Below are 24,193 nucleotides of genomic sequence, written 5' to 3' on the forward strand. Positions count from 1 at the left end.
CCATAAAGCTCACTCCTGCTGCCCCAGCCAGCCCAGCCTGGCCCTGCCAGTGTGGGAGCACTGGCAGAGCACCCAGCAGGGACTTGGCTGTGCTGTGGCAGGGGAGAACACGCACGCTGGTGGGAGGGTCATGCTCACCTCTACCACGTGGGCCTTGACCCCAGCAGAGGAGCCAGGTCCCACAGGATGTGGCTGTAACTTGGCTTCTGTTGCCTTCCCCTCCAAACACGGTGGGGCCCTTCCAGAAGGGGTGCTTGCGGACCTGGGGGGAGGGGAGTGGTGAATGTCCAGACACAGTGTGGGACACTGCTGTGGTTGACTGCAGGCAAGGAGCTCCCATGGGACCTGGCACACTCCTGCCTGAGGGGGTAAATCTTCCCCCTCCGAGGAGCCAGGAATGCCTGAGCTCTGTGGGAGCAGAAGGTTTCCAGTTATGGAGCAAGTGACTTGCTGCTTTTGGACAGAACGAGAAGCTTCAGGCAAAGGATGGAGGTGGCTGTCAGTGTATCTCCCCAGGCCTTCAGGAGTGCAGCACCCTTGACTCTACCACAGAAGCCTGTTTCTACAGCTGTCCCCCAGATCTTGTTTGTGGACTTTCTGGTCCATGGGGAGATGTCCTGGCTGTACTTGAAGCTCAGAGGGGGTTCCTGGCCCCAGGGCTTGGCTGTTTTACCTGTGCATTCAAGAAAAAAGCCAGCACAGGACCCTGCCGGGCCTCAGGCCACCACCACCTGCTGCTCCTGGGAGATGGCTATGCCAGAGGCAAGCAGGCCTGGGACTGGCTTTTGGTCCCCTAGGGGAAGGGCTGCTGGAGGGCATGCCTTACACCCCCTACCCCCACACCATACACACAGTGTTCCCTCAGTCGCCTGGGGAGGTGGAGATGGCCATGTTTGCGGTGTGCACTTGCTGCCCAGGGAGAAGGAGGGTGCAGGGATGGTGCCTGGCTCCCACCTCCCCCTGGACTCCGAGGCCAGGGCTATTCGTGGCCGTGTCCTCCCTCCCCTCAACCCTCCCTCCCAGGCAGGGCTGGCCGCACTGCGTCCCCGGAACCCCTCCCCAGGATCTGCATCTTTGAAGCCACGGATACTGACAGAGGATTCAATGAATCCAAGGTCGCCAGTCGGGCGTTGACAGATGCCCGGCCACGATACTATTTCTGATTTAATAACCGAATGGGAGGCTGGCCCTTGGTAATAATTAGGGCTAATTACTGAGGAGGTGTTGACAGACGGGCTGAGAGGAAACAAACTACCTTTATCCCCAGGCTTAGAGTCAGATTACCAGCCCGGTGCTATCTGCCCCTCAGAAAGTAGACGCTTCAATCACTCACCGAGGCTTCAAAGGGGAAAGGGCCCTGACAATGCATAGGGTTTGGAAAGAAGCTATGAAGTGCGCCTTTGACTCCGAATAGCCAAACGGAGCCCCATTCCAGAAATGGTTTCTTTGTGAAGTTTGAGTTACCCCAGCAAACCTGCTTCCCTGGCTTGGGGCCGGGGAGGGTTGCTGTGGGCGCAGGCTGGGTTGGTGCCGGGGCTGGCCCAACCCACCCAGGTCCCTTCTAGGCTGGGCCTGTGCCTGGCAGCCCATGGGGCCCAAGCAGGGAGGTGCAGCATGCTTTCTTTGGCCCAGGGAGTGTGTCCAGTTCTTTGTGGCCATGAGCTGTATGTAATGGGATAGAGATCTTACTATCCCAGCAGAATTGCTCCTTCCCTTGTCTCCTCTGGACATGCTTTCCTAAAGCTGACATGGGCAGGTCTGGGCTCTCTGGAAGGGACTGTGCCCTTGGCCTTCTTTATGGCAGGATCACCCCTCTGGGGCCTGGGCATCATTCAGTGGGCTGCCCCCACCCCTGGCTTGAGTGGTGAGCCAACGCCGTGGAGAGATATTGACCCCCAGGAGACTCAGCAATAGGGTGACCACTTGCAAAGGGGTTATCCTAAGTTGTAGGCTGGCTTCTGATGCCCTTATGTGGACCTGCTGACTCCCCTGGGACTCCCTGCATTTCAAAGACTGTGGATGGCAGTGGTCAGAACCCCACTTCCCTGGTATGAAGCAGCAGCCCTGGGAAGTTTTCCAGTGACCTGGCCTAGACCGCCCAGGTCACTGTGTCTGTGATGTGGCTTCGAGGGGCCAGTTCTGGGATTCTTGCTATAGTCTGTCCTGATCAGGAAGGTGGGAGGGTGACAAGGCAGCACTCAGGATGGGCCTGTCCAGAGAGCATCTTTCTGGTTCCAGGTGTAGCCTGGGAAGTATAAAGTGAGTGGGTCTCTGTTCCTGCAGCCTGAAGGACCAGCCAATTCAGAAGCTTCCCACTAGGATGGCTGTGTACTTCAAGGAGAGAATGAGTTGGTCAGCCTGGTGGAGAGCTGCCTTCTTTCCCTGGCATGCTACTCTGCTTCTAGAAGTAACTATGGTGCTGCTGCTGCTGCTGCTGCTGCTGCTGCTGATGGTAACAGTCATCGGCTAATTTCCTTAACTGAATACTGCCTACCTTATATTAGGGACACTAAATGAATTTAAATCTATTAGGGCACCATAATAAGATGGCGTATTATTTTAAATGGGATAAACACTTAAAAATTGGCATTAAATCTGTTTAGAGTCACCTGAGTAGAATTAGATAGAAATTGGCTATAAGCCAGAAAAGTCTAAGCAGGAAATGGTTTTCATAGCATGTTAGTGGTAAATCAAATCAATTGTAGCTCAAGAAAAAACAGCACAATATTGTCAAATATATTATATTAACAAAAAAATAACGTTCCAGAAAATGGCCAAGAGCAGTGACCTAGTGCATGCTTGAGCCCTGTTCTCATCTTATTAACATCTTACATTATTAGCATGGTACATTTGTCACAGTAATGACCCAATATTGCTACATCATTATGGACTTAAGTCCCAATTTATTCAGATATTTTAAGTTTTTACCTAATGTCCTGTTTCTGTCCCAGGATCCTATCCAGGACAGTACATTACATTTAGTTGTCATGTGTCCTTAGTCTCCTCTGGCCTGTGACAGTTTCTTAGACTTTCCTTATTTTTATTATTGCCTTGAAAATTTTGTGGGGTACCAGTTGGGTCTTTTGTAGAGTGTTCCTCAGCTAGGATATGTCATGTGTTTTTCTCACAGTTAGACGGGTTGTGGATTTCTGGGAGCCAGACCTCAAAGGTAGAGTGCCGTCTCATCACATATTAATGGTACATGTTGTCAAAATGACATCACTGTTGATGTTGACCTTGGTCACCTGGCCGAGGTAGTGGTTGTCAGGTTTCCTTTCTGATAAAGTTATTCTTTTCTCTCCCTTTGCAGACTGTCCTCTTAGGAAGGCAGTAAGTATGCGCAGCCCCTGCATCAGGGGTGGGAATTCTGTTCCACATCCTTGAGGGCGGAATATCCATACAAATTATTTGGAATTTTCCTGCATGCAAGATTTGTCTGCTCTTTCCTGTTTGTCTATTTCTTCAGTCCTTTTATTATATCAGATTGAACTCCTAAGTATCTGTTATTAATATGATCATTATTATGAAATGTACTTACAGTGAGTAACACCTGCGCACACCAGCATGTCCACAATCCTGACATGGAAACTGATCCATTACCTCAGAACTTTCCTCCTGCTCCCCCTCGGTAGTCAGCCTGTCTCCCCACCCCTGGCCCCTAGCCACTGCCCATCTGTGCTCTCTACCTTGTTGGGCCTTTTCTGGAATGCCATATAACTAGGCTCATGCCATATGTAACCTTTCACTCACCATAATTCTCTGGAGAGCCATCCGTTTAGTTGTGTTTTTCAATAGTTTGTTCCTTATTATTGCTCAAGAGTATTTTGTTCACCCATGGTTGGACCTCTGGGGCAGTATGAACAGAGCTGCTATAAACATTCATGTGCAGGCTTTTCTTTGCACATAAGTTTTCATTTCTGTAAACACCTAGGGGTAGGATTGCCAGGAATATGATACACGTATATTTTATTTTGTAAGAAACTACCTGTTTTCCAGAATGCTGGCACCACTTTACATCCTTACAAACAATATATGAGAATTCTATTCCACATTCCTGTCAGCACTTGGTTTTGTCAGATTTTCTTCTTTATTGTAGCCATTTTAGTAGTTTGTGGCCCTAAGTTCCATTTCATCTAAGTTGTTGAGTTTTTGTGCATTGAGTTGTTAATAGCATTTCCTTACTGCCCTTTTAATGTTGGTGGTGTGTCGGTGTCTCGAGTGATAATCCTTCTTTCATGAGGATAGTTTGTTTCTTTCCCCCTTTTTTGTGGTTGTCAGTCTAGATAGAGATTTATCAATTTTATGAATCTTTTTTAAAGAACCAATCTCAGGGCACCTGGGTGGCTCAGTCGGTTGAGCATCTGACCCTTGATTTCAGCTCAAGTCATGATCCCAGGGTTGTGGGATTGAGCCCTGAGTTGGACTTCGTACTGAGCATTGGAGCCTACTTAAGATTCTCTCTCTCTCCAGAGGGAATGAGCCCCTCTCCCCCACTCGTGCTCTCTCTGTCTCTCTAAAATAAAATTACATAAATAAGATAAAGAGCCAATCTCTGATTTTGTTGATTTTTCTCTGTTGCTTTACTATTCTCTGTTGTATTCGTTTCTGCTCTATCCTTATTATTTTCTTCCTTTGGTTTGCTTTGGGGCTTATTTTGAGCCTCTTTCTCTAGTTTCTTAAGGTGCACACTGGGTCATTGATTTGAGACCTTTCTTTCTTTCTAATGTGGGCGTTTTTAGAAAGTGATCTCTACACCCAGCATGGGGCTTGAACTCATGATCCTGAGGTCAAAAGTCTCATGCTCTACCAACTGAGCCAGCCAGGCACCCCATATGTAGACATTTAATGCTATAAATTTTCCTCCATGCCTCACTTTAGCTGCATCCTACAAATTTTGATTATTTTGGTTTTCATTTTTATTGCATGTAAAATACTTTCTAATTTCTCTTGACTACCTCTTGGACCAATCGGTTATTTAAAAGTGTATTATTCATTTTCCAAATATGTGGAGATTTTCCATTTACCTTTCCACTATTGATTTCCAGCTTAATTCCATAACGTTAGAGAATATATTTTGTATGCTTTTGTTTCTTCTTCATTTTTTAAGGTTTTGTTTTATGATCTGGGATATGGTCTATCTTGATGAATACTGCATGTGCATTTGTGAAGAATGTGTTTTTCTGTTAGATAGAGTGTTCTCTTAATGTCAACTAGGTCACGTAGGTAGATAGTATTAGTCAGGGTTCTTATTCAGCTAATTACTAAGGACGTGTTTAAGTCTCCAGCTATAATTACATATTTGTTTATTTCTGCTTTCAGTTGCATCAGTTTTTCCTTCATGCATTTTGAAATTCTGTCATTAACTGAGTACATATTTAGCACTCTTAATATCTTCTTGATGAATTGATACCTTTTATTTTTATGTATCCTTATCCCTGATAATATTCCTTTCTCTGAGGTCTACTTTCCATGATATTAATATATTTTCTCCAACCAACTTTCTCTTATTGTACATATAGTAATTCTCTTTCATCTTTTTACTTTTAATCTGTGTTTTTATATTTAAGGTGGGTTTCTGCCAGATAACTTATAGTTGGATCTTTTTTTAAATAGCTTATCATTGTTGGATCTTATAATTAACACGTTGAGAGCATTTATATTTATTATAATCATTGATATGATTCTATTTTGGTCTACCGTTTTGTTATTTTCTCTTTTTCCTCTAGTTTTTTGGTTCCCCTCTCCCTGTTTCCTATTTCCTTATGAATTATTTAAATATTTTCAAATACTCTTGTTTAAATTTTTCTATTGGCTTTTGGCTGTATCTCTTTGTATTATATACTATGTTTTTAATGGTTGCTCTGGAGATTGCAGTGTACATTCTCAACCTTTCACAGTCTTCTTAGAGTTAATTTTTTTTTCATTTCAAGTAAAATATCAAAGCCTTACGATCATATGGGTCCTCTTACTCTCCTGCCTTCATGTGATAGCTGTCATACTGAAAACCCCACCAGACAGTGTTATTTTAGTAATATACATGTTCACTTAAGGGGTGAAATTTTGCTTTTATATTTACCCAGATATTTACTGTTTGTCTTCCTCTGCCTTCTTGAAGGCCCATATTTCTTTCTGGTTCTCATTATTTTTGAGCTGTAGAACCTCATTTAGTATTTCTTTTAGGCTATATCTGCTGGTGAGAAATTCTCTTTGTTTTCCTTCATCTGAGAATATTTTTGCCTTCATTCCCAAAAGAGAATTTACTGGATATAGAGGGTTTTTTTTTTCTCCTTTTAATGCTTTAAAGACACCCCACCGTCTCCTGGCTTCTGTGGTTACTGATGAGAAATCCGCACTAATTCAGATTATTATTTCCCTATGTATGTGTCATCAATGTTGAGTTATTTTTCTTTATTATTTTCAACAGTTTAATTATGATGTGTTTGAATGTAGTTTTTATCCTGCTTATGGTTGAGTCCTTAGATCTATAAATTTTTGTCTTTTCTCAAATTTGTAAAATTTCAGGCAGTGATTTATTCAAGTAATTTTCCTGCTCCATTTCTTTCTCTTCTTCTCAGACTTCAGTGACACAAATGTCAGACCTTTTACAGTTATTTCACAAGTCATTGAGGCTCTAATCGTTTATTTCAATCGTTTTCTTTTCTGTCTTCTTATTGGATAATTTCTATTAATCAATCTTCATGTTCATTGGCTTTTTCCTTTGTCATCTCCCATTCCATATTGAATTTTTTGTTTCAGATTATTGTATTATTTGGTTTTGACATTTCCTTTAAAAAAAAAACTACCTTTTTAAAAATGTTTATTTATTAATTTAAGAGAGGGAGAGAGCGTGCATGTAAGCCAGGGAGGGGCAGAGAGAGAGGAGAGAGAGAATCCCAAGCAGGCTCTGCTCTGTCAGTGTGGAGCCCAGCACAGGGATCAGTCCCACACACCATGAGATCATGACCTGAGCTGAAATCAAGAGCTGGACGCTTAACTGACTGAGCCACCCAGGTGCCCTAAAAAAATTGGCCCTAAAAAAATTCTATTTCTCTGTTGAGAACTTTACTTCTGTTCATTTCAAGTGTGTTTACCTTTGCTGTATGGAACATAATCCTAAAAGTTGCTTTAGAATCCTTAATGATACTCCCAACATCTGAATCGTCTCAAGGTAGGCATCTATAAGTTGTCTTTTCCCATGAGAACTGGTCTCATTTCCTAGTTCCTGGTATGTTGAATAATTTTGTATTGTATCCTAGACATGTCCTGGTTGAGTATTACTTTGGGCCCTCTGGAGAATGTTGAGTTTTATATTAGCAGGCAGTCAATCCAGTTAGAATTGCCACACAATTCTGTCTTGCCCTTTGTGGGCTATGGTTTTAATCTCTTTTCAATTTTCAAACCTTTTGAGATGTTCCTTTGGGTCCGTCCCAGGCTTATGAATCTCAGCAGTGAGCCTGGGACTTTTGTGGGTTCATTCACAGAATTGAGAGACCTTTTTCTTTAGCTCTTTCCTCTCTGCAATTCTCCCTCCCTCCCCTGCCCCCCACTCACACTCCATCCTGCAGGATTCTCTCTCTGGCCAAAAAGACAGAAGTGTCTCTCAGAGTCATTTCTCCCACACAGTTCTATGTCTGGGGCCCATTCTTGGGGCAGTGCTGAGAGAGAAAACAAACCATCAGGGATTTCCTCTCACATTCTTTAAACTCTTTGTGAAGTTGTTAGTCTAAGTTTTAGCCACTGCTGCATGGCAGCTATGCAAGCTGGGCCTATCCTCAAGGCAGTGCCTCAAGACATAATAATAAAAACAGAAAACTCATCCCCATACAGGTCACTTCTCCAAAGTTTTGCCTCCAAAGTCTGTCTGCTGTTGTTCACTTTTCAAAATTTTTAGGTAATTGCTCCTCATATTTTGTCTGGAGTTTTTATAGTTGCGGTCAGCCAGAGAGAGAAAGGCTATAGTGAGCTTATGCATCCTGGCCAGAATCTGTCAAAGTAGTTTCAATTTACATTTCTGCATGTGATGTTAAGCATCTTTTTATATGTTTAAGGGCCATTTTCATTTCTTGTGTATGTGAATTCATGTCTTTTGCCTATTTGGTCTTTGGACTTTACTTAATTTTGAAGATTTCTATGTATTTTATCTTATTTTATTTTTTGAGAGAGCAAGGGAGGGTCATAGGGAGAGAGAATCTGAAGCAGGCTCTACACCTAGCATGGAGCCCGACTTGGCTTGATCTCATGACCTTGAAATCATCACCTGAGCTGAAATCAAGAGTTCGACACTTACCCAACTGAGCCCTCAGGTGCCCCAAAGATTTCTGTATATTTTAGAAATATTAGAATTTTATCTCTTTTGACATGGAAAAAATTTTAAGTTTATTAGGTATTTTATCTTCTAAGTTGGTATTATGAATGGACTTTTCTTTAACAGGTTACTGTTTGGGCATAAGGAAGCTATTGAGTTCTCTTTGTGAGTTTTTTTCCTGCTACCATACTAAAGTTTTTTTTTTTTTAATGTTTGACTCTATTTTATGTTTGATTATCTGAGGTTCTAATGTATATCATCATGTTATCTGGGAAATAATTTAATGTTTTCTTTTCTAAGTCATATGCCTTTAATTGATTTTTCTTATTTAATTGCATTGGTTTAAACCTCCAGTGCAGTGTTGAATAGTAGTATAGATGTTGGGTATTCTGATCTTAGAGGAAATACCTCCAGTATTCCTTCATAAAGTAATGTCTGTAGAACTAAGGAGGGGATTGTGTGTGTGTGTGTGTGTGTGTGTGTGTGTGTGTGTGTGTATGTGTGTATTTTAGTCATTTTTAGTCAGTTTCTATTTGGTTAGGTGTTTTAGTAAAAAATGGGTATTGAGGGGTGCCTGGGTGGCTCGGTTGGGCGGCCGACTTCGGCTCAGGTCATGATCTCGTGGTCCGTGAGTTCGAGCCTTGCATCGGGCTCTGTGCTGACAGCTCAGAGCCTGGAGCCTGTTTCAGATTCTGTGTCTCCCTCTCTCTGACCCTCCCCCGTTCATGCTCTGTCTCTCTCTGTCTCAAAAATAAAAATAAATGTTAAAAAAAATTTTTTTAAATGGGTATTGAATACTGTCAAAGGCTTTTTTTTCACATCTATGGAGATAATTATATGATTTTCTCACTGATTTATTAATATGTTGTATGACATTAATGGATTTTCTAATTGAGCTAACCTTGCATTTCAAGAATAAATTCCACTTGGTCATCATGTATTATTTCTTTAATTTGATGTTATATTTTGTTTGCTAATATTTTACTATTTTTGCATGATATTCCTAAGTTATACTGGTCTCTACTTTCCCTCTGGTCAAAGCTTTAAATATATCTCACGAATTCTGGTTTACAGTGTTTTTCATTGTCATTTTTAAAATTTGTGGATTAAGTACTTCCCCTTTTATCTAAAATCTATTGTTTAATAAATGTTTAAAAAAATTTTGTTTATTCAATTTTGAAAGACAGAGAGAGACAGAGCACAAGCAGGGGAGGGGTGGAGAGAGAGGGGGACACAGAATCAGAAGCAGGATCCAGGCTCTGAGCTGTCAGCACAGAGCCCGACACGAGGCTCGAACTCACGAACTGCGAGATCATGACCTGAGCCAAAGTCAGATGCTCAACCGACTGAGCCACCCAGGAGCCCCACGTTTAATAAATGGTTTTAAATTTTTAGTTGGGAGGACACTTTAGTTTTTATTTTGTTAATTTCTAGTTTGTGCTGTGGTTATAGTTTATGTTTATAATATTTCTTTTTAATGGAAATTACTGGTATTTTCTTTGTGACCCAATATACAATTTTTACACATGTTCATGTGCACTTAAGAAGAAGATGTAGTCTCTGTTAGCAGAGTGTAAAGTTCCATATGGATCCATAATATTTACCTCATGGAGTCTTCTGTCTCCTTACTTAGTATCATCCACTTGATAATGACTTGTACTGAGAGTAGTAGTATATCATGTTTTCCAATTATTGATGAGTTTTTTCTGTGAGTCTTTACATTTCCTGTTATTTCTGTTTTATAAAGGTAGTGTTTCTGTTGTTTAGCGCATAGATATTCACAGCTATCATATATTCATTGTGAATTGCAGCTTTCAGTATTGGAAAGTATCTGGGTTTGTCAATTCTAATGCTTTTCAGCTAAAATTCAACTTTGTTGACATCTGTATTTCAACTCCTGCTTTTTTTAGTTTCTTTTGCCTGAAATACCTTTGTCCATCTCTAATTTTAGCCTTTTAGAATCACTTTAACTTTTGCTTATTAACTTTATAATCTGAGTATGGTTTTCATCAGATATATGTGTCATGAATATTTTCTCCCTGTCTATAGCCTCATTTTTTACACCCTTAATGTCTCTTGATGAGAATTAGCATTTTGAGTTTCATCCATGTGAGACTGGAGTTTATACAGTTTCAATTTTGTGGAATAGTCTATTGTATGAATATATCAGTTCTATCCTGTTCTGCAGTTGAGGGCCATTTGAGTTGTTTCTAGTTTTTATTAGCATGCATAATATTGCTATGAACATTCTTCTACAAATCTCTCCTTGTACACATGTGAGAATTTCTTTAGTGTGTTTATCTAAGAAAGGGGACTGTTGCATCATAACGTGTGCAAACTAATCCCAGATTGTTTTCCAAAGTGATTCTTTCAATTTATGCTGCCGGTAGCATGGTAAAGGTTTCTAGTTGTCCCACATTGTAGTCAACATTGGACAGATTGTTTAATTTTTTGCTAATCTGCTAGAAGTGTAATTCTATCACACTGGTTTTGACAAGCATTTCCAAGATTAGGTTAAACATCTCTTTCATATGTTTATTAGCCATTTATGTTTCTTATGAAATATCTATTCAAATTCTTTCGCTTATTTTCCTTTTTGCTGTTTGCTTTCTTCTTGATCTATGTGTTCCTTATTCTGGTTATGAGTCCAGGGCAGATTTATCTTCCTTCCCCTCATCTAGAGTGCTTTTATAATTGTAAACCTACAGAAGAGCTGCAAGTGTAGCAGAGTAAATACTTGCATACTCTTCACTTGTGTTCACCACTTGTTAACATGTTGCCACATTGGAAAACAATGTGCAGACATCATGATGTTTCTTTTCACCCTTGCAACACCATTGCCTGAGAATAAGGACATTCTTCTCCATAAAATACCACTGTCCTGCTGCCCAAGAAAATTAACAATAATTCCATATTATCTGTAGTCCGTATTCGCATTTTCCCATTTGTTACCAAAATGTCCTTGATAGCCCCCACCTTTTTTGATCTAGAGTCTAATCAAGGTTCACCTGTTAGACTTGGTCACGATGCCTCTAGTCTCTCAATTTAGAACACTCACCCTGCTTTTTGCTCTTGTTTTTTCTCTTGATCTTGACCTTTATGATAAGTCTGAGCTAGTTATCTTGCCCAGTATCCATAATCTAGATGTATCTGATTGTTTTCTGCAGGTTGTTGGCACAGATGTACAGGGATGGTGCCGTGTCTTCTGGCATCACCTCAGGAGATAAGTGATGCTGGTTTGTTTACAATTGGCGGTGCCAGCTTGGATCTCATGGTGAAGGTGGTGACAGCCAGATGTCTCCATTGTTAAGGAACATTCTCCTTCTGTGATCAGTAAATAATCTGTAGTGTAATACCTTGGCACAATGTAGATCTCCTGTTTCCCAACAACCTTTCACCTGCCTGGATCTTTTTTCAAATCTGAGTGGTGATTTTATGCTCTCAACTTGGAGTTTTAGCTCCCTCTTTTTATTTCTTTAAGAGCATTAAATATCCCTGTTTTATATGCCTGAATGCTTTGTGCACTAGAGGTCTAGTTCTGCCTCTTGTTGTTTCTCATGGCTCTCACTCATGGTGCAATTTTTCCTTTTTTGTTTCTATGAGTTTTGATTACTTGCATTTCATAGGGCTTTATCTATGAATTCATCAGGCCGGTGTTGAAGGTGGGCTCCTTCTGAGAGACATTTACAGACTGAAGTTTTGAAGACCTCCCAAGGTGGTGTAAATTAGGACTAAACCCTGGGAGCTGGTATTCTGGCAACTCTGGTTGTAGGTTTACTTCTGGTTCAGTCTAACACTGAGAATTTAGCCTTGTGGGGGTCTCATCTTTATGGAGATACTCCTATGAGATTGCCCACTTCGGGAGAGCCCTGGCATTGTCTTTCATCAATTCAGAGGCCTTGCTTGAGAACCAGAATTCTGGGTCACTAATGTAGCAAATGCCCTCAGGGCAGGCACCAACTGGGGGCTCCGCAGACCTCACTAGGTTTAATTCCACTGAAGTGTTGGGCCTGTGAAGGTTCTAAACTTTTTCTGTTGTTGTTGTTGTTTGTTTTTACCAGCTTAGTGATGTACTGAAGATTTTGGTTTTTTATTTTATTGGCATTTTTAGTTGTTTTGTGGGCATCTATCCTGCCAGGTAGTAGTGCTTCCCTAGTCTGTGCTGGTTATGGAGTTCTTAGTGCCTCTTGGGGCTGCTGGAGCTGTTCTAGGCACACGTGTGGGAGGACTTGGGGTCCTCTTTGAGGCACTCCCAACATCCTGTGTAGCCTGTCCTTATACTCCCAAGCAGGCAGGACCCGGTTGGCGGGGACAGGCAAGAGCAGTGCATGGATATCTATCTCTGGGTGGTGGCTCCCCTGCTTGGGCTCACTTCATGCTGTTTTTGATTCCAAGCTTCTTCTGGGACCAGTGGCTCTGGGGCAGTAAAAGGAAAGGATTCTGTGACTGAGTGGGACCTGTTTGCAGGTTAGGCTGTGGGGCACACAGAGGTAGGGACCCGTGGTCTTTGGGTACCAGCTTCTCCCCTGGCCCTGCCTCTTCTGTGTTTGCCAGTCACTGGTTGGTTGTGTGTGTTCTCCTGCGCACACCCCCCCAGGAGGGGCGTCCTTGGGTCCCTGTGGCTGCTGCACCTGCCCAAGGTACACATGGCTTTGTGGGACGGTAAGTTCCAAATGTAGCCCTGATGCCTTTCCACATGGGACCCTGCTCCCGCCCCTGCCCCTGCTGCTGTCCACACCAGGAGGGAGGGTCTGGGGCCCCTTTCTGTGTGGATGACCCTATGTAAGTCCTGCCAGACTGCTGCTTCTAAGATGGGATGTAGGGGGGCGCTGTCATCCTCCATCCATGGGCCAAGGGCCTGAGGGGCTTTCAGGGGGGTGGGGGAGTGGGGGGTTCATAACATCAGTTGGAAAGGCTGTCAGAGTTGCACAAATTGTGTCAGATTGTCTTTCTTTATAATTTTGAAAAGAATCTGTCTCTCTTTGACATCTCGAGGAGCAGGCAGAATCCGAAGTTGTGCTCAGTGGATTAAGTTTCATGTTCCTTTGCCCTCTGGGAGGAAAAGACAAGTGACAGAACAGGGAAACGAAGCAGCGGCGGGCGGCTGGTATCACGCACTGGTGTTGCACAAGGGGCTGTGGCCTCCGCTCCGGGCGGCCCAGTGCCAGGGAAGATAGGATAACGCGATTATTCTCAATTAGATTAATAAAGAATAATTAGATGTCATAAATCAAGTAATCATAGGATATTGTCATGGGAAAAATATGTAGCTAGAATTAATTAGTTTTCAAATAAAGCATTTATTTTAATTGCTTGAAATGATGGAGCCCTTAATTGCCGATGCATCATTTTGGCCTGAACATTTTGGTTGTTGTAACAACGTGACGGGTTTGTTCCCTGCAGTTCTGGGGAAACAATAGAGGAGAACTTGATTTCATCACCTCAGACTGAGCCTTGTGCTGGTGAGGTTCTGGAAACTCCCATCAGGCCGCAGGCAGGTGGCAAGTGTGGGCTGGGCTTCGGCTGGCACTGCCCAAGGCCCCCGTGCTGTCTATGAATGTGTGTGTGAGTATGTGCATGCATGTGCATGCGTGTGTATGTATATGTGAGTGGATGTGAATGTGTGTGCCTCCTGTGCATGTACGCAAGCACGCGCTTGAACATGGTGTGTGTGCAAGTCGGGACTGTACCGTGGGAACCTGCACAGAAGTGGCCTGTAGGACTCCAAGGCCTGGACTGTGGGGTGGAATGCTCCCCACTCCCTAGCCCCTAGGGACCAGGGCTTTTCTGGTGGGTTGATGTGCATTAGCGGGGTTCTCCATTCTTGGGTTTTTCCAAATCTAAGATCCTGGAGCCGATCAGCTATTCTTGCAGAGCAGGCATACCACAGACAGTCAGTAGCTTCTGAGGATCCAATAGCTGCTCCTCGGAACTTGTCCCAAGCCCACCTGCTTGAGGGTAGCCTAGCAGGGTTTGTAGCCCCAGCCCAGAAGCATCTCCAGGCAGCTTACCTGTCCCACAGCAGAGCAGGGGCCATGGGTTGTGGAGCAGTGTGGGGTCAGGTTCTTCTGCCCACAGGAGGCTGTCCTTATGTTTGAGAAGAGTCATTTGGTTTTCAGCCAAAGGTGAGAGGGGCTTTTAGAGTGAAAACCCTAAGAAAGAAAGAAAGAAACAAACAAACAAACAAACAAGGATTTGGCTATTTGTAAGGCACATTCCGAGGGACCCCTTCCATCTCTTTGAAACCCCTCGATGAAGGCAGGATGGAGCTGTAGAGTGGCTTCCTGGGGTCTCTCACCATTAAGGGTAAGCATCTGCCCCTTCTTGGCCCTGGCCCTGTAGTCTCTGCTCTGGGTCATTAGGATCTCAGCCCCCAGCCCTACTTCCAGCCCTCACATGGGCCAGGCCTCAGCCAGCCTGGTGCTGGCAATGGCCTCCTGCTGGGTCTGTGCAGCGTTTCCCAGGTTCCTGTGGTCTCCAGAGGGTCGGGTCACTGACCGCCTTGTGCTGCCTTGGTGACTTGGAGCCCCCTGGTTTGCAAGTCCCCAGCTGCCTTGACGGTGGCATTTCTTAGGTGTTTTGAACCTTTTGCTTAATCAAGCTACTCCTGGCTCTATTCTGACGGGAGAGAGAGAACGAAAGGGTCTGGGATGGTTTCAAGGAGGGGAGGTACACAGGGCTTCGCGGTTAAGGGTGTGGATGAAGCAGTACCTGGACTGATCTGCTGGAGAAACCCATGCCTCTCTTGCCTCTGCGCCTGCGCATTTGCCTGTCCTCAGCCTGCAGCCCTCTCCTGCATGGGCCTCCTCCGTCCTTGGTCTAGAACCCTCTCTAACCTCTGGCATAGGCCAGAACCCCCTCCTGGAGGAATGCTGTCTTCTCTGCTCTTGTCCTTTTCCCTGCCCCAATTCCTCTGGTGGCTGTGGCTGTGGCTGTGGCTGCTGCAGTGGTCGGGTGGCCTCTTCCCTGATGGGCAGGTTGGGAAGTGTCTCAGAGCCCAGCAGGAGAGGCCCTCCTGATGAAGTTACTATAGTTCCCCAGCGGTCTGCTCCTGGCCTTTCCCGTTCAACCTTCAGCCTGGCCTGGGACCTGCCCCTTGGTCATTGGGGCAGGTCACTTCTGGTCCAGCAACCACCCCTGTACCATCACTGGGGCAGGCTCAGGCGGGGACACAGGGAGGCTTCTTCTTTCAGGTGGGTGGGCCCCAGCAGGCTTTAAACATAGGACCAGTGATTTGAGGAAGGGTCACTCATCTGTGATATCAGTCCTCCAGGGGAGTGGCGAGGTGACTCAGTCTCTTGCCCCTTGCCCACACACCAGTGCCCAAACCACTCTGCCCCTTTGTGGCAGCATGCCACTTCAGGCCTGGGTCTGAGTGGCCTGGGGCAGCTCACCAGATCAGTCTCTGCCCTAGTTTCACCAACAGTAAATGGGGTGCTGCCTTCTCGAAGGGTGGTTGTGCAGGCCTTCAGGACCCAGCAGGTGGTATATTTTAGCACACGTGAGGGAGAGGGCCCTCTCCATCTTTGGGTCCTGCTTGCCCAGGGACCCCACACACCTCTTGTCTGTCCATTGGTTCATCCCTTCAGTATACACTTGCTGAGCAGCTGCTATGTGCTTGGCCAGGCCTGTGGTCTGGGGGGAGCAGACCAGCGTGGCCCCTGTTCTCACAAGCTTGCTGCGGGGCCTAGGTGGGCGGCATGTCCCGGCATGTCTTTGCCCCGTTGCAGGGAGGAGAGGAGATGGGCCTCGTGAGGGAGGAGGGAGACTGAATTTGCAGGATTCAGCTAGGTCCAGAGATGAGACTGGGTGTGTGGAGAGCCCAAGTGAGGAGGAGTCTTCCCTGGCTAGAGCAGTGCTGCTGCAGCCAGTGGGGTCCAGGGAGCCAGAGGTTACAGCCGGTGGGTGGACAGGGAGGCCTGGAGGCCAGTGGCTGGCTCTACGCAGGACACTGAGGGTAAGAGTGGCCTCAGAAGGGTGTGGGTGCCATGGTGCCCACCCAGGGACAGTATAGGTTGGGGCCACGGTGATGCCATTTGAGTGTAGAGGCCAATAGGCAGGATGGAAGACAGGCTGAAGGGGGTGGGCAGCATCCAGTGGGGCTCCTACTGACTACCTTCCTGAAGGATGACAGGTGTGTCACTTACACCCTCCCTTGGTCCCCAGGTAACTGCACCTCCTCCCAGTATGGCAGCCTCGCCGCTCCCACCGCCAGACCCGCGGTTTGTCCTCCGAGGTACCCAGTCGGCAGTACATGCGCTGCATTTCTTCGGAGGAGCCAAAGGGCAGGGGCAGCCGCTCCTCCTCTCAGGGTGAGTAGCTGCGGTCCCAACCTAACCCCAGGGGTTAGCCCGGGGTGAATTCAGAAGGTGGTGGGCTAGCAACGAGCCCGGCGCTCAGTTGGGGGTCCTAGTGAAGGGCTCAGGCTGCCCATTCACTCGGGCAGACTGCCCTTTCAGAGCCTACTCGACAAGCTGTCCCTTGGGCCCGCCCCCCTCGGAGGAGGTAGGAACATGCCCTCTCTGTTATAGACACCATCCAGTTTACAGTGACGATGGAGCTCCCCCATTCTTCTCCAGAGAAGTAGACTCTGCCTAAGGGACTCTCTGCCTACCATCCTTGGAAAAGGAGCACTGTGCCACTTTTACCCTTAGTTCACATGTACAGCCATCACCTAAACGAAAACCCAACAACGGAACGTCTGGTCCACCAGCTGGGTGGTTTCCAGGCCAGCCCTACAGAGCATGCTGGGAATGTCCTCCACTGACGCCTCTTCCTGAGTCTGTGCTTGCACTTGTCAGAACAGATCCCTGAGTGGGCTGGTGCACATCTGGAGCCTGCAGACACGGAGGGCGGTTGCTACCCTGGACGGCCATCGGGGCCAGTGTGTAACCTGGCTGCATTCATTGCCCCAAGGGCACCAGCTCCTCAGGTGGGTCTTGGTGGCGGTGAGTGCAGTCCCAAAGGAGTTAAGCTGTGGCTTTCACCAGGGGCCAAGACCTTGCCAGTGGAGGCTCTTGGGGTTTCCCCCAGCTGCCAGGCAGCCCCTCCCAGTGCGGAGCAGTGTGACCTCTGCCCTTGGTCTGCCCTGAGACTGTAGGTGGGCTGGGTGCCCATCACTGCAGCGTCTGTGACCACTGCGCTATCCAGGCAGGTGCCCACTGAGATGATGAACACAGAAAGCAGCTCTGTCTACAGCCCCACACCTCCCTGGCCTGAGCAGGCCTCTCCAGGGGCAAGAGCTGGGGGCTCAATGGCTGAGCCCAAGGCATCTCCTTAGAGGAACCTCAGCTTCCCTTCCCCAGGGCTCTGGTGTCACAGCGGCTGCTTTGATGGGTGGCCACCTTCCCACGAGGTGGCTAGGACTGGTCACCAGGGTAGTGCAAAACCTAAACCTAATGCCTACCCACTGACTGGGGCTGTGCTCCAAACCTTGAGTGTGGCCACCCCTAGGGGCACTGACAGTGCCACACAGGCACCCAGGTCCATGGCATTTGGGCTGACCAGTGCAGGGTGAGATGGGATGGCGAGAGCAAGGTGGGGTCTGGCACTCCTGGTAGAAGAAACTGCGTGTGCCAAAGCCACTGCAGGCCCAGCCTGTGCGTGTCACGGGGGCTGTGAGGGATGGAGGCCAGGCAGCAGAGCCCAGAGGGGCTGTGTTCTGGCACTGCCACCACAGCTTTGTGGAGGTACCAGCTTGGGGACTCCAGGTGAGAGGTGGGCCAAGAGGCAGCAGGAAGGGGCAGATGGGTAAGAGAATGAGTTTATGTCTATCAAGTTTAAGTGAAACTTTCCTGAATGCCCTCCAGGGCAGGTCTGTGTTCCTTCTCTAGATTTGGAGCCCAGACATCTGGGTACCATGGTTCCCAGTCCCCAGAGGAGGAGGCCTGTCAGGCCCCCACCCATCTTCAAAGCACTTTTGTGCCAGACATGCCGTTCCCACCACCCTGAAGGTGGCTTGCAGGTGCCTGACAGACTGGAGGTATCCAGAAGGGCAGTGGCCCCGGATGTATGTGCTTGCAGGGCCGTTGCAGCGCCTTGCCCCCTCCCTGGCCAAGCTGACCCCCATCTCCAGTTGGTAGGGAAGGCCCTCCATACAGTTGTGGTCTTTCCCTGATCCTCAGAATAGATGTTGCGTCCAAATACCCCACTTGCATTGGAAGTTCCTATTTGTAAACGTTCCTCTTGAGTTTTCAGCTGAGGCCTTAGACCCTTTGGGGTCTCCTGCTCCTCCAGGGCCCAGATACCTTGGGCTGTTCTCAGGGAACTCCTGGCCCTGAGTTCTGCTCCCTGAGCTGGCCTGATGCTGTGTGGGGAATAAATGTTGATGGTACCTCCCCTTCCAACCTGGATGGCACGGCGGTGGTCCTGCTCTGGGCAGGGGGCCCATGGGTCAGGAGGTCCACAGCACAGACTGTGCAAGTACTTGGAATGCCCAGGTGCATTTACGTTGCACTAGAGGCCGTGCACCCAGCTGTGTTTGGAGCCAAGTCTCTCTAAAGTGGCCCTTGAGAAAGGAAGGTACACTTTCATGTCAAGGGGAAGCCAGAGGACAGAAAGCTGGGAGCCAGGCTGAGAGTTAGGTGCCGCCTGCGTGCCTGAGAGCACACCTGTGCCAGTGACAGCCACCTGGGTGGATTTGTTTCCTCCCTTTTTCATTGTGAATTGTGCATACTTAGAGAAAAGTGCACATAACATGTTTACAGACCGTTGTGTTATTACAGAGTGGACACCTGGGTAACCACTCCAGTCAGGAAACAGAACACTGCCGGGCATGATGTCTGCCCTGCTCCTGGCCTCGGGAGGCAGCCCCTTCCACCTTATTCTCACTGTATCATCTGAATGTGCATTTCCAAAATGCATGGAGTCATCATGTCTAATTTTTTCTCTACTTAAAAAAATGGAGCCATACAGAACAGCTTCCTCTGTATATGACTTCTTCTATTCAGCTTTACGTTGTGAGATCCACCATCATGCTACACAGTGCATTGTGTGGGTTTTTTCCTGTGTGGTATTCCACTGGATGTGGATTGTTTACCATTCTACTGTCAGTAGAGATCTCGGTTGTCCACTTGGGGCTGAGAATGACACTTAGGAAGGTTCCTATCTGGGGTGCCTGGGTGGCAGTTAAGCGTCCAACTCTTGATCTCAGCTTAGGTCTTGATCTCAGGGTTGTGTGAGCACAAGCCCCTCATTGGGCTCCATGCTGGGTATGGAGCCTACTTAAAAAAAAAAAGAAAAGAAAAGAGAAGAAAAAAAATCTTAAAAAGAAAGAGTCCCATCTGGGTCTCCTGGTGCCAGGTGTGCTGTGTCTGCAGGTGGGACCCTATACCCAGAGGTGGGCCGTCCGGACCACAGGGTGTGCACATGTTGGACTGCTCAGAAGGTGGCAGGCTGTCCCCAGTGCAGTAGGTGATCCCACCCTTCCACTGCCCCCTGGGGCCTGGGAGCTTCTGGTGTGGCCTCATTTGCATTTTCCTGACCACTTAATGAGCCAGCCCTCTTCTGCGTTCGTTAGCCACTGGGACAAAGTCTTCCTTAAATGCACATTTCTTTATTGGATTGACTACCTTTTTCTTACTGAGAGTTCTTTTTATATTCTGGATATGGTTGATATTTTTATATCACCAGTTACTTCTCCACATGGTGGCTTACAGTTTGCACTCACTTAATGGTGTCTTTAATGAGCAGAAGTTAGCCATTGAAATGGAATCAAATCTGCCATCTTTCCCTTATGGCTGGAGCTTCACTCTTGTTTCTTTTTGCCCACACTTCATTTGGAATTGCCTGTCGGTATGGAAGAGCATTCTTTGTTTCCATCTGGATACCCGGTGGTCTTGTCCTCCCTGCCCTTATTTCCCCTCCAAGTTCAGTGACGTGGGCAGTTGAGGAAGTAGGTAGTGGGGAGTGGCTTCCAGGCAGGGATGTTGGAGTGGCATGCCCAGTGGCCAGAGAACCAGGGTGATGGGGGCGAGGTCTCAGAGTGGCTGGGGAGGTTGGGAGACTGGCTGCATCATGCAAGCAAGCTTGTTGGGGGAGCATGGCAGTAAATATCTTGAGGAAAAATGGGAGGCAGATTTTTCATGGGTGAGAGAAGGAAGTCACAAACCTGAGAAGGAGGAGGTGGGGAGGAAGAAGCCTCAGGGCATCAGCATGAACTTGTGGCATTTTGAAAATATATACACAAAGATAGATACAGAAATTCTTGTGTGTGTATGTTTGCATGTGTGAGTGTGCGTGTTTGTGTGTGTGAGATGTTTGCACGTGTGAGTCTGTATGTATGGTATGTTTGCATGTGTGTGTGTGTGTGGTATGCTTGCATGTGTGACTGTGTGTGTGTGGTATGTTTGTGTGTGTGTGTGTGTGTGTGTGTCTGTGAGGTATGTTTGCGTGTGCGAGTCTGTGTGTGTGTGGTACATTTGTGTGTGAGTCTGTGGGTGGGTGTGAGGTATGTTTGTGTGTGTGAGTGTGTGTGTGAGGTATGTTTGCATGTGTGTGTGTGAGGTATGTTTGCGTATGAGTCTGAGTGTGTGTGAGGTGTGTGTGTGTGTGAGGTATGTTTGCGCGCGTGTGTGTATGTGGTATGTTTGCATATGTGAGTCTGTGTGTGTGAGGTATGTTTGCGTGTGTGTGTGAGGTATTTGCATGTGTGTGGTATGTTTGCGTGTGTGTGTGTGAGGTATTTGCATGTGTGTGGTATGTTTGCATGTGTGAATTTGTGTATGTGTGTGTGAGGTATGTTTGCATGTATGAGTCTGTGTGAGATATGTTTGTATGTGTGAGTGTGTGTGAGGTATGTTTGCGTGTGTGAGTCTGTGTGTATGTGAGGTATGTTTGCATGTGTGAGTGTGTGTATGAGGTATTTCACATGTGTGAGCGTGTGTATGAGGTATTTTGCATGTGTGAATGTGTATATGAGGTATTTGCATGTGTGAGGTACGTGTGTGAAATATGTTCGCCTGTGTGAGTCTGTGTGTGGGGGGAGGTGTTTGCGTGTGTGAGTGAGCTGTGTGTGTGTGTGTATTTCCTGGCTCTGTCTGCTGAGAGGGCCTGGTGGCGGCAGCACCTCACAACAGTGAACAACACCAGCATCCAGATCTTGGTTTGCAAATATCTCTCTGCACTGAAAGGAACGAGGGTCCCTTGGAGAAATGATACTAGGTCTGGAATATCTTGCTAATGGACACGTGTCAGAAGGACTCTGAGCCAGCTTGAAGGGGGTCCCATTGGCCGATCTGAGATGGTTTAGCACAAAAATAAATAATGAGAAGTGTAGATGACAACCCACTGAGTAACACAGGAATGTGTAAGTCCAGAGCAATGGGGAGGCGAAAGTCCGTTCTTCCTGTGGGATAGCACCTTGTAATTGTAGAAGGTGGTGGGCTTGGGAGTCACCCACCAGTGGCTGTGAAGGCCTCAAGGACAGGTGGGCAGCCCTGCTGTGTGCCAAGGCTGAGCCGTTTGAGGGTTAGGATACAGACTGACAACTAGAGTCCTGTGTCTTTGTAAAGGTGTTTTTCCTTTAACTTTTCAGTATCGAGTCGACACGCTTCTCCAACATCCCGCAGGTCGGCTCCTGGGTGCCCTTCCCCTTGGTCACATTGTGTCATACATTTGTCATAGTCTGCAGTTTGTCTTGGGACCCTGACACCTTGGCTGTTTTCTAAATGTGTACACATTGAAGTCTGCTCTTTTGGACTCGTCCTGTGGGCTTGACGATGCCCACAATCACGTAGGGCCACCCCAGGGCCACACAGGGCGGTCAGCACGCTGCAGGGCCTCTGTGCACCCCCTGTAGGTGGTACCCCTGGTCCTCCACATGCCATCATGCTCCCCCCCGCCACACACACAGAGAACGCCCCACCAGGGGAATCGTACAGAAGGTGGCCTTTAAGCTCTGGCTCCCCTCACTTAGCAGATGTTCCTACAGGTGGTTGCATGCGCCCCAGTTTGTCCCTGTCTGTTGCTGAGTGGACTTCTGTGGTGTGGATGCGTCACTGGTTTCTCAGTCTCCTGTTGAAGGGTTGTTTCTGGTTTGGCTTGGGCAGTTACGAACAGAGCTTCTGTAAACATTTGTGTATGGGCTTTTATGTGAATATAGGTTTTAAATTCACTTGGGAGAATTCGTAAGGGTGGGATTGCTGGGTTGTCAAAGTTCATTCACAAACAGAAGGAAGAGGGTGAACTCATGCTTTGGCAGCATAGGGAGTGGCAGAAAGGGCGCGGGAGGCTGGGCTTGGGGCAGGGGCCATGAGGTTCCCTGGGCCTGGGTTCATAGTGCAACCCTGGGACGACCCATGAATGTGTGAGGCATCAGGCATCTTGGATGCAAAGCCCTTCCTTGGCTGCAGTTACCCAGCCAGATAATTGAGGCCTTCTAGGTCCCTCTCTGGAAAGTGTCCCCTGCCTGCCTTCAGCGTCAGGCTGGCCCTGGCATGCTCATCCAGGTGGGACACCCAGTCTGCTCACCTGGGAGGCTCACGTTCTGTCTCCTCTTGGTCTGGCAGTCAGGGCCGGGACCTGAAGCTGTGCCTATGGGACCTGGCGGAGGGCAGAAACGCTGTCGTGGACTCCATGCGCCTGGAGAGCATGGGCTTCTGCAGGAGCACCGTCCTGGCCAGGGGTCAGAGGCACTGGATGCTGGCCATGCCGGGGAGAGGCAGTGACGAGGTGAGCACCAGCCCATGTGGTGCCCCTGGCTCCACAAGCTGCTGGCACTTGGTTTCCCTAAACACATATGCTCATCCTAACCACCTGTTACAGGAACCCTGTGCCCACCACAGAACCCCACAGAGTGGTGGGTCTAGGTCTGTCTGCTGGATCACAGCTCCAGGGGCCTTGACCTGGCCTCCTGTGAGGTGTCCAGTGGTGAGAGTCAGGAAGGGAGGCCCCAGCACCCAGTACCATATGGCATGGGATGGGCGAATGTCAGGGGAGAGATTGCTCAGACAGGTCCTCAGAGGACTTAGGAGGAGACACACATGGGGGGGATGTCCCAGACAAGCCAGCAGGAGGTGGTGGGAGAGAAACTGAGGCCTTTTGGAAGTCTGGGCGTCGGAGCCAGGGCAGCAGGGGAGGGCGGCCTTCTGGGGAGCTGAACTGGGTCCTGGCATGAGAGACCTCAGTCAGATGTGGGATGCTGGGGGCAAAGACTGGTACCAGGGCAGTAAGCTCAGTATAGAGGGCACAGATGAGCAGAGGAACTCAGGGAATGGGGCTTCGGGTGGGCGTGATGGAGCCTCGGAAGTCACCATCATATGGGGCTCTGGCCAGAACAGCTAGCAGTAGTTGGTGACAGGGAGCTGGGCAGGCTAGACAGCATGTCCACACCCCCAGAGGCAGAAGAGGCAGAGCCCACCATGGGAAGCAATGCCCAGGACATGGGAACAGATGGTGGGACGCAAGGGTGGGAGGGTAAGGTGGAAGATGTGGGTATGGGTGGAGGTGCCAGCTTTTGGGGAGCTGAAAGGAAATTGAAGAAAAAACCCAGAAGCAGCAACCAGACAGGCCTGGTGAGTGTCGGGGCATGGCTGCTCAAGGGCCGGGCCGAGTGTAGGGGGTCAGGGGCTCTGAGTATGGGCAGGGAGGGCTGGGGTGTGCACACGTACAAGGGGAGGGAGCCTCCTGGCTCCTTGTCCCCTGCTGGCCCCAAGAGGCAGTGCAGCAGGCAGCGCTGCGCAGGGACCCGAGGCCGCGTGCACACAGTGAGGTTTGGCCCCCACCCAAGAAGACTCGTTTGTCTTAAAGCAGATTCAGTTCATAAATAATGAGATAGGAACAGGCATTTATTTGTTCATGATTGCGTTTAAATCACCAATTAGGAGCTACATACACTTTTCTTGCCAATTTGCCAAAAACCTGTTAAAAGTTTTATTAATGTGAAAAGAG

At 47.7% G+C, this 24,193-nt stretch overlaps 1 protein-coding gene and 1 non-coding gene across 3 annotated transcripts in view; one reads left to right on the plus strand and one right to left on the minus strand.

The window, feature by feature from the left end:
- Nucleotides 1–24,193, plus strand: part of GNB1L (G protein subunit beta 1 like) — a 59,709-nt gene that overhangs the window by 10,357 nt on the left and 25,159 nt on the right. For both annotated transcript variants that reach the window (XM_006938705.5, XM_003994931.6), the window contains exons 2-4: nt 16,472–16,617; nt 17,112–17,237; nt 22,813–22,975. In XM_006938705.5, coding sequence (XP_006938767.2) covers nt 16,493–16,617; nt 17,112–17,237; nt 22,813–22,975 — 414 coding nt within the window. In that variant the 5' untranslated portion in view covers nt 16,472–16,492. The remainder of the gene's footprint in view (nt 1–16,471; nt 16,618–17,111; nt 17,238–22,812; nt 22,976–24,193) is intronic.
- Nucleotides 4,753–4,825, minus strand: TRNAK-UUU. The gene has a single exon. It is a non-coding gene; the product is annotated as a tRNA-Lys (tRNA).

Source organism: Felis catus, chromosome D3, assembly GCF_018350175.1.
Source record: "Felis catus isolate Fca126 chromosome D3, F.catus_Fca126_mat1.0, whole genome shotgun sequence".
Lineage (NCBI taxonomy): Eukaryota > Metazoa > Chordata > Mammalia > Carnivora > Felidae > Felis > Felis catus.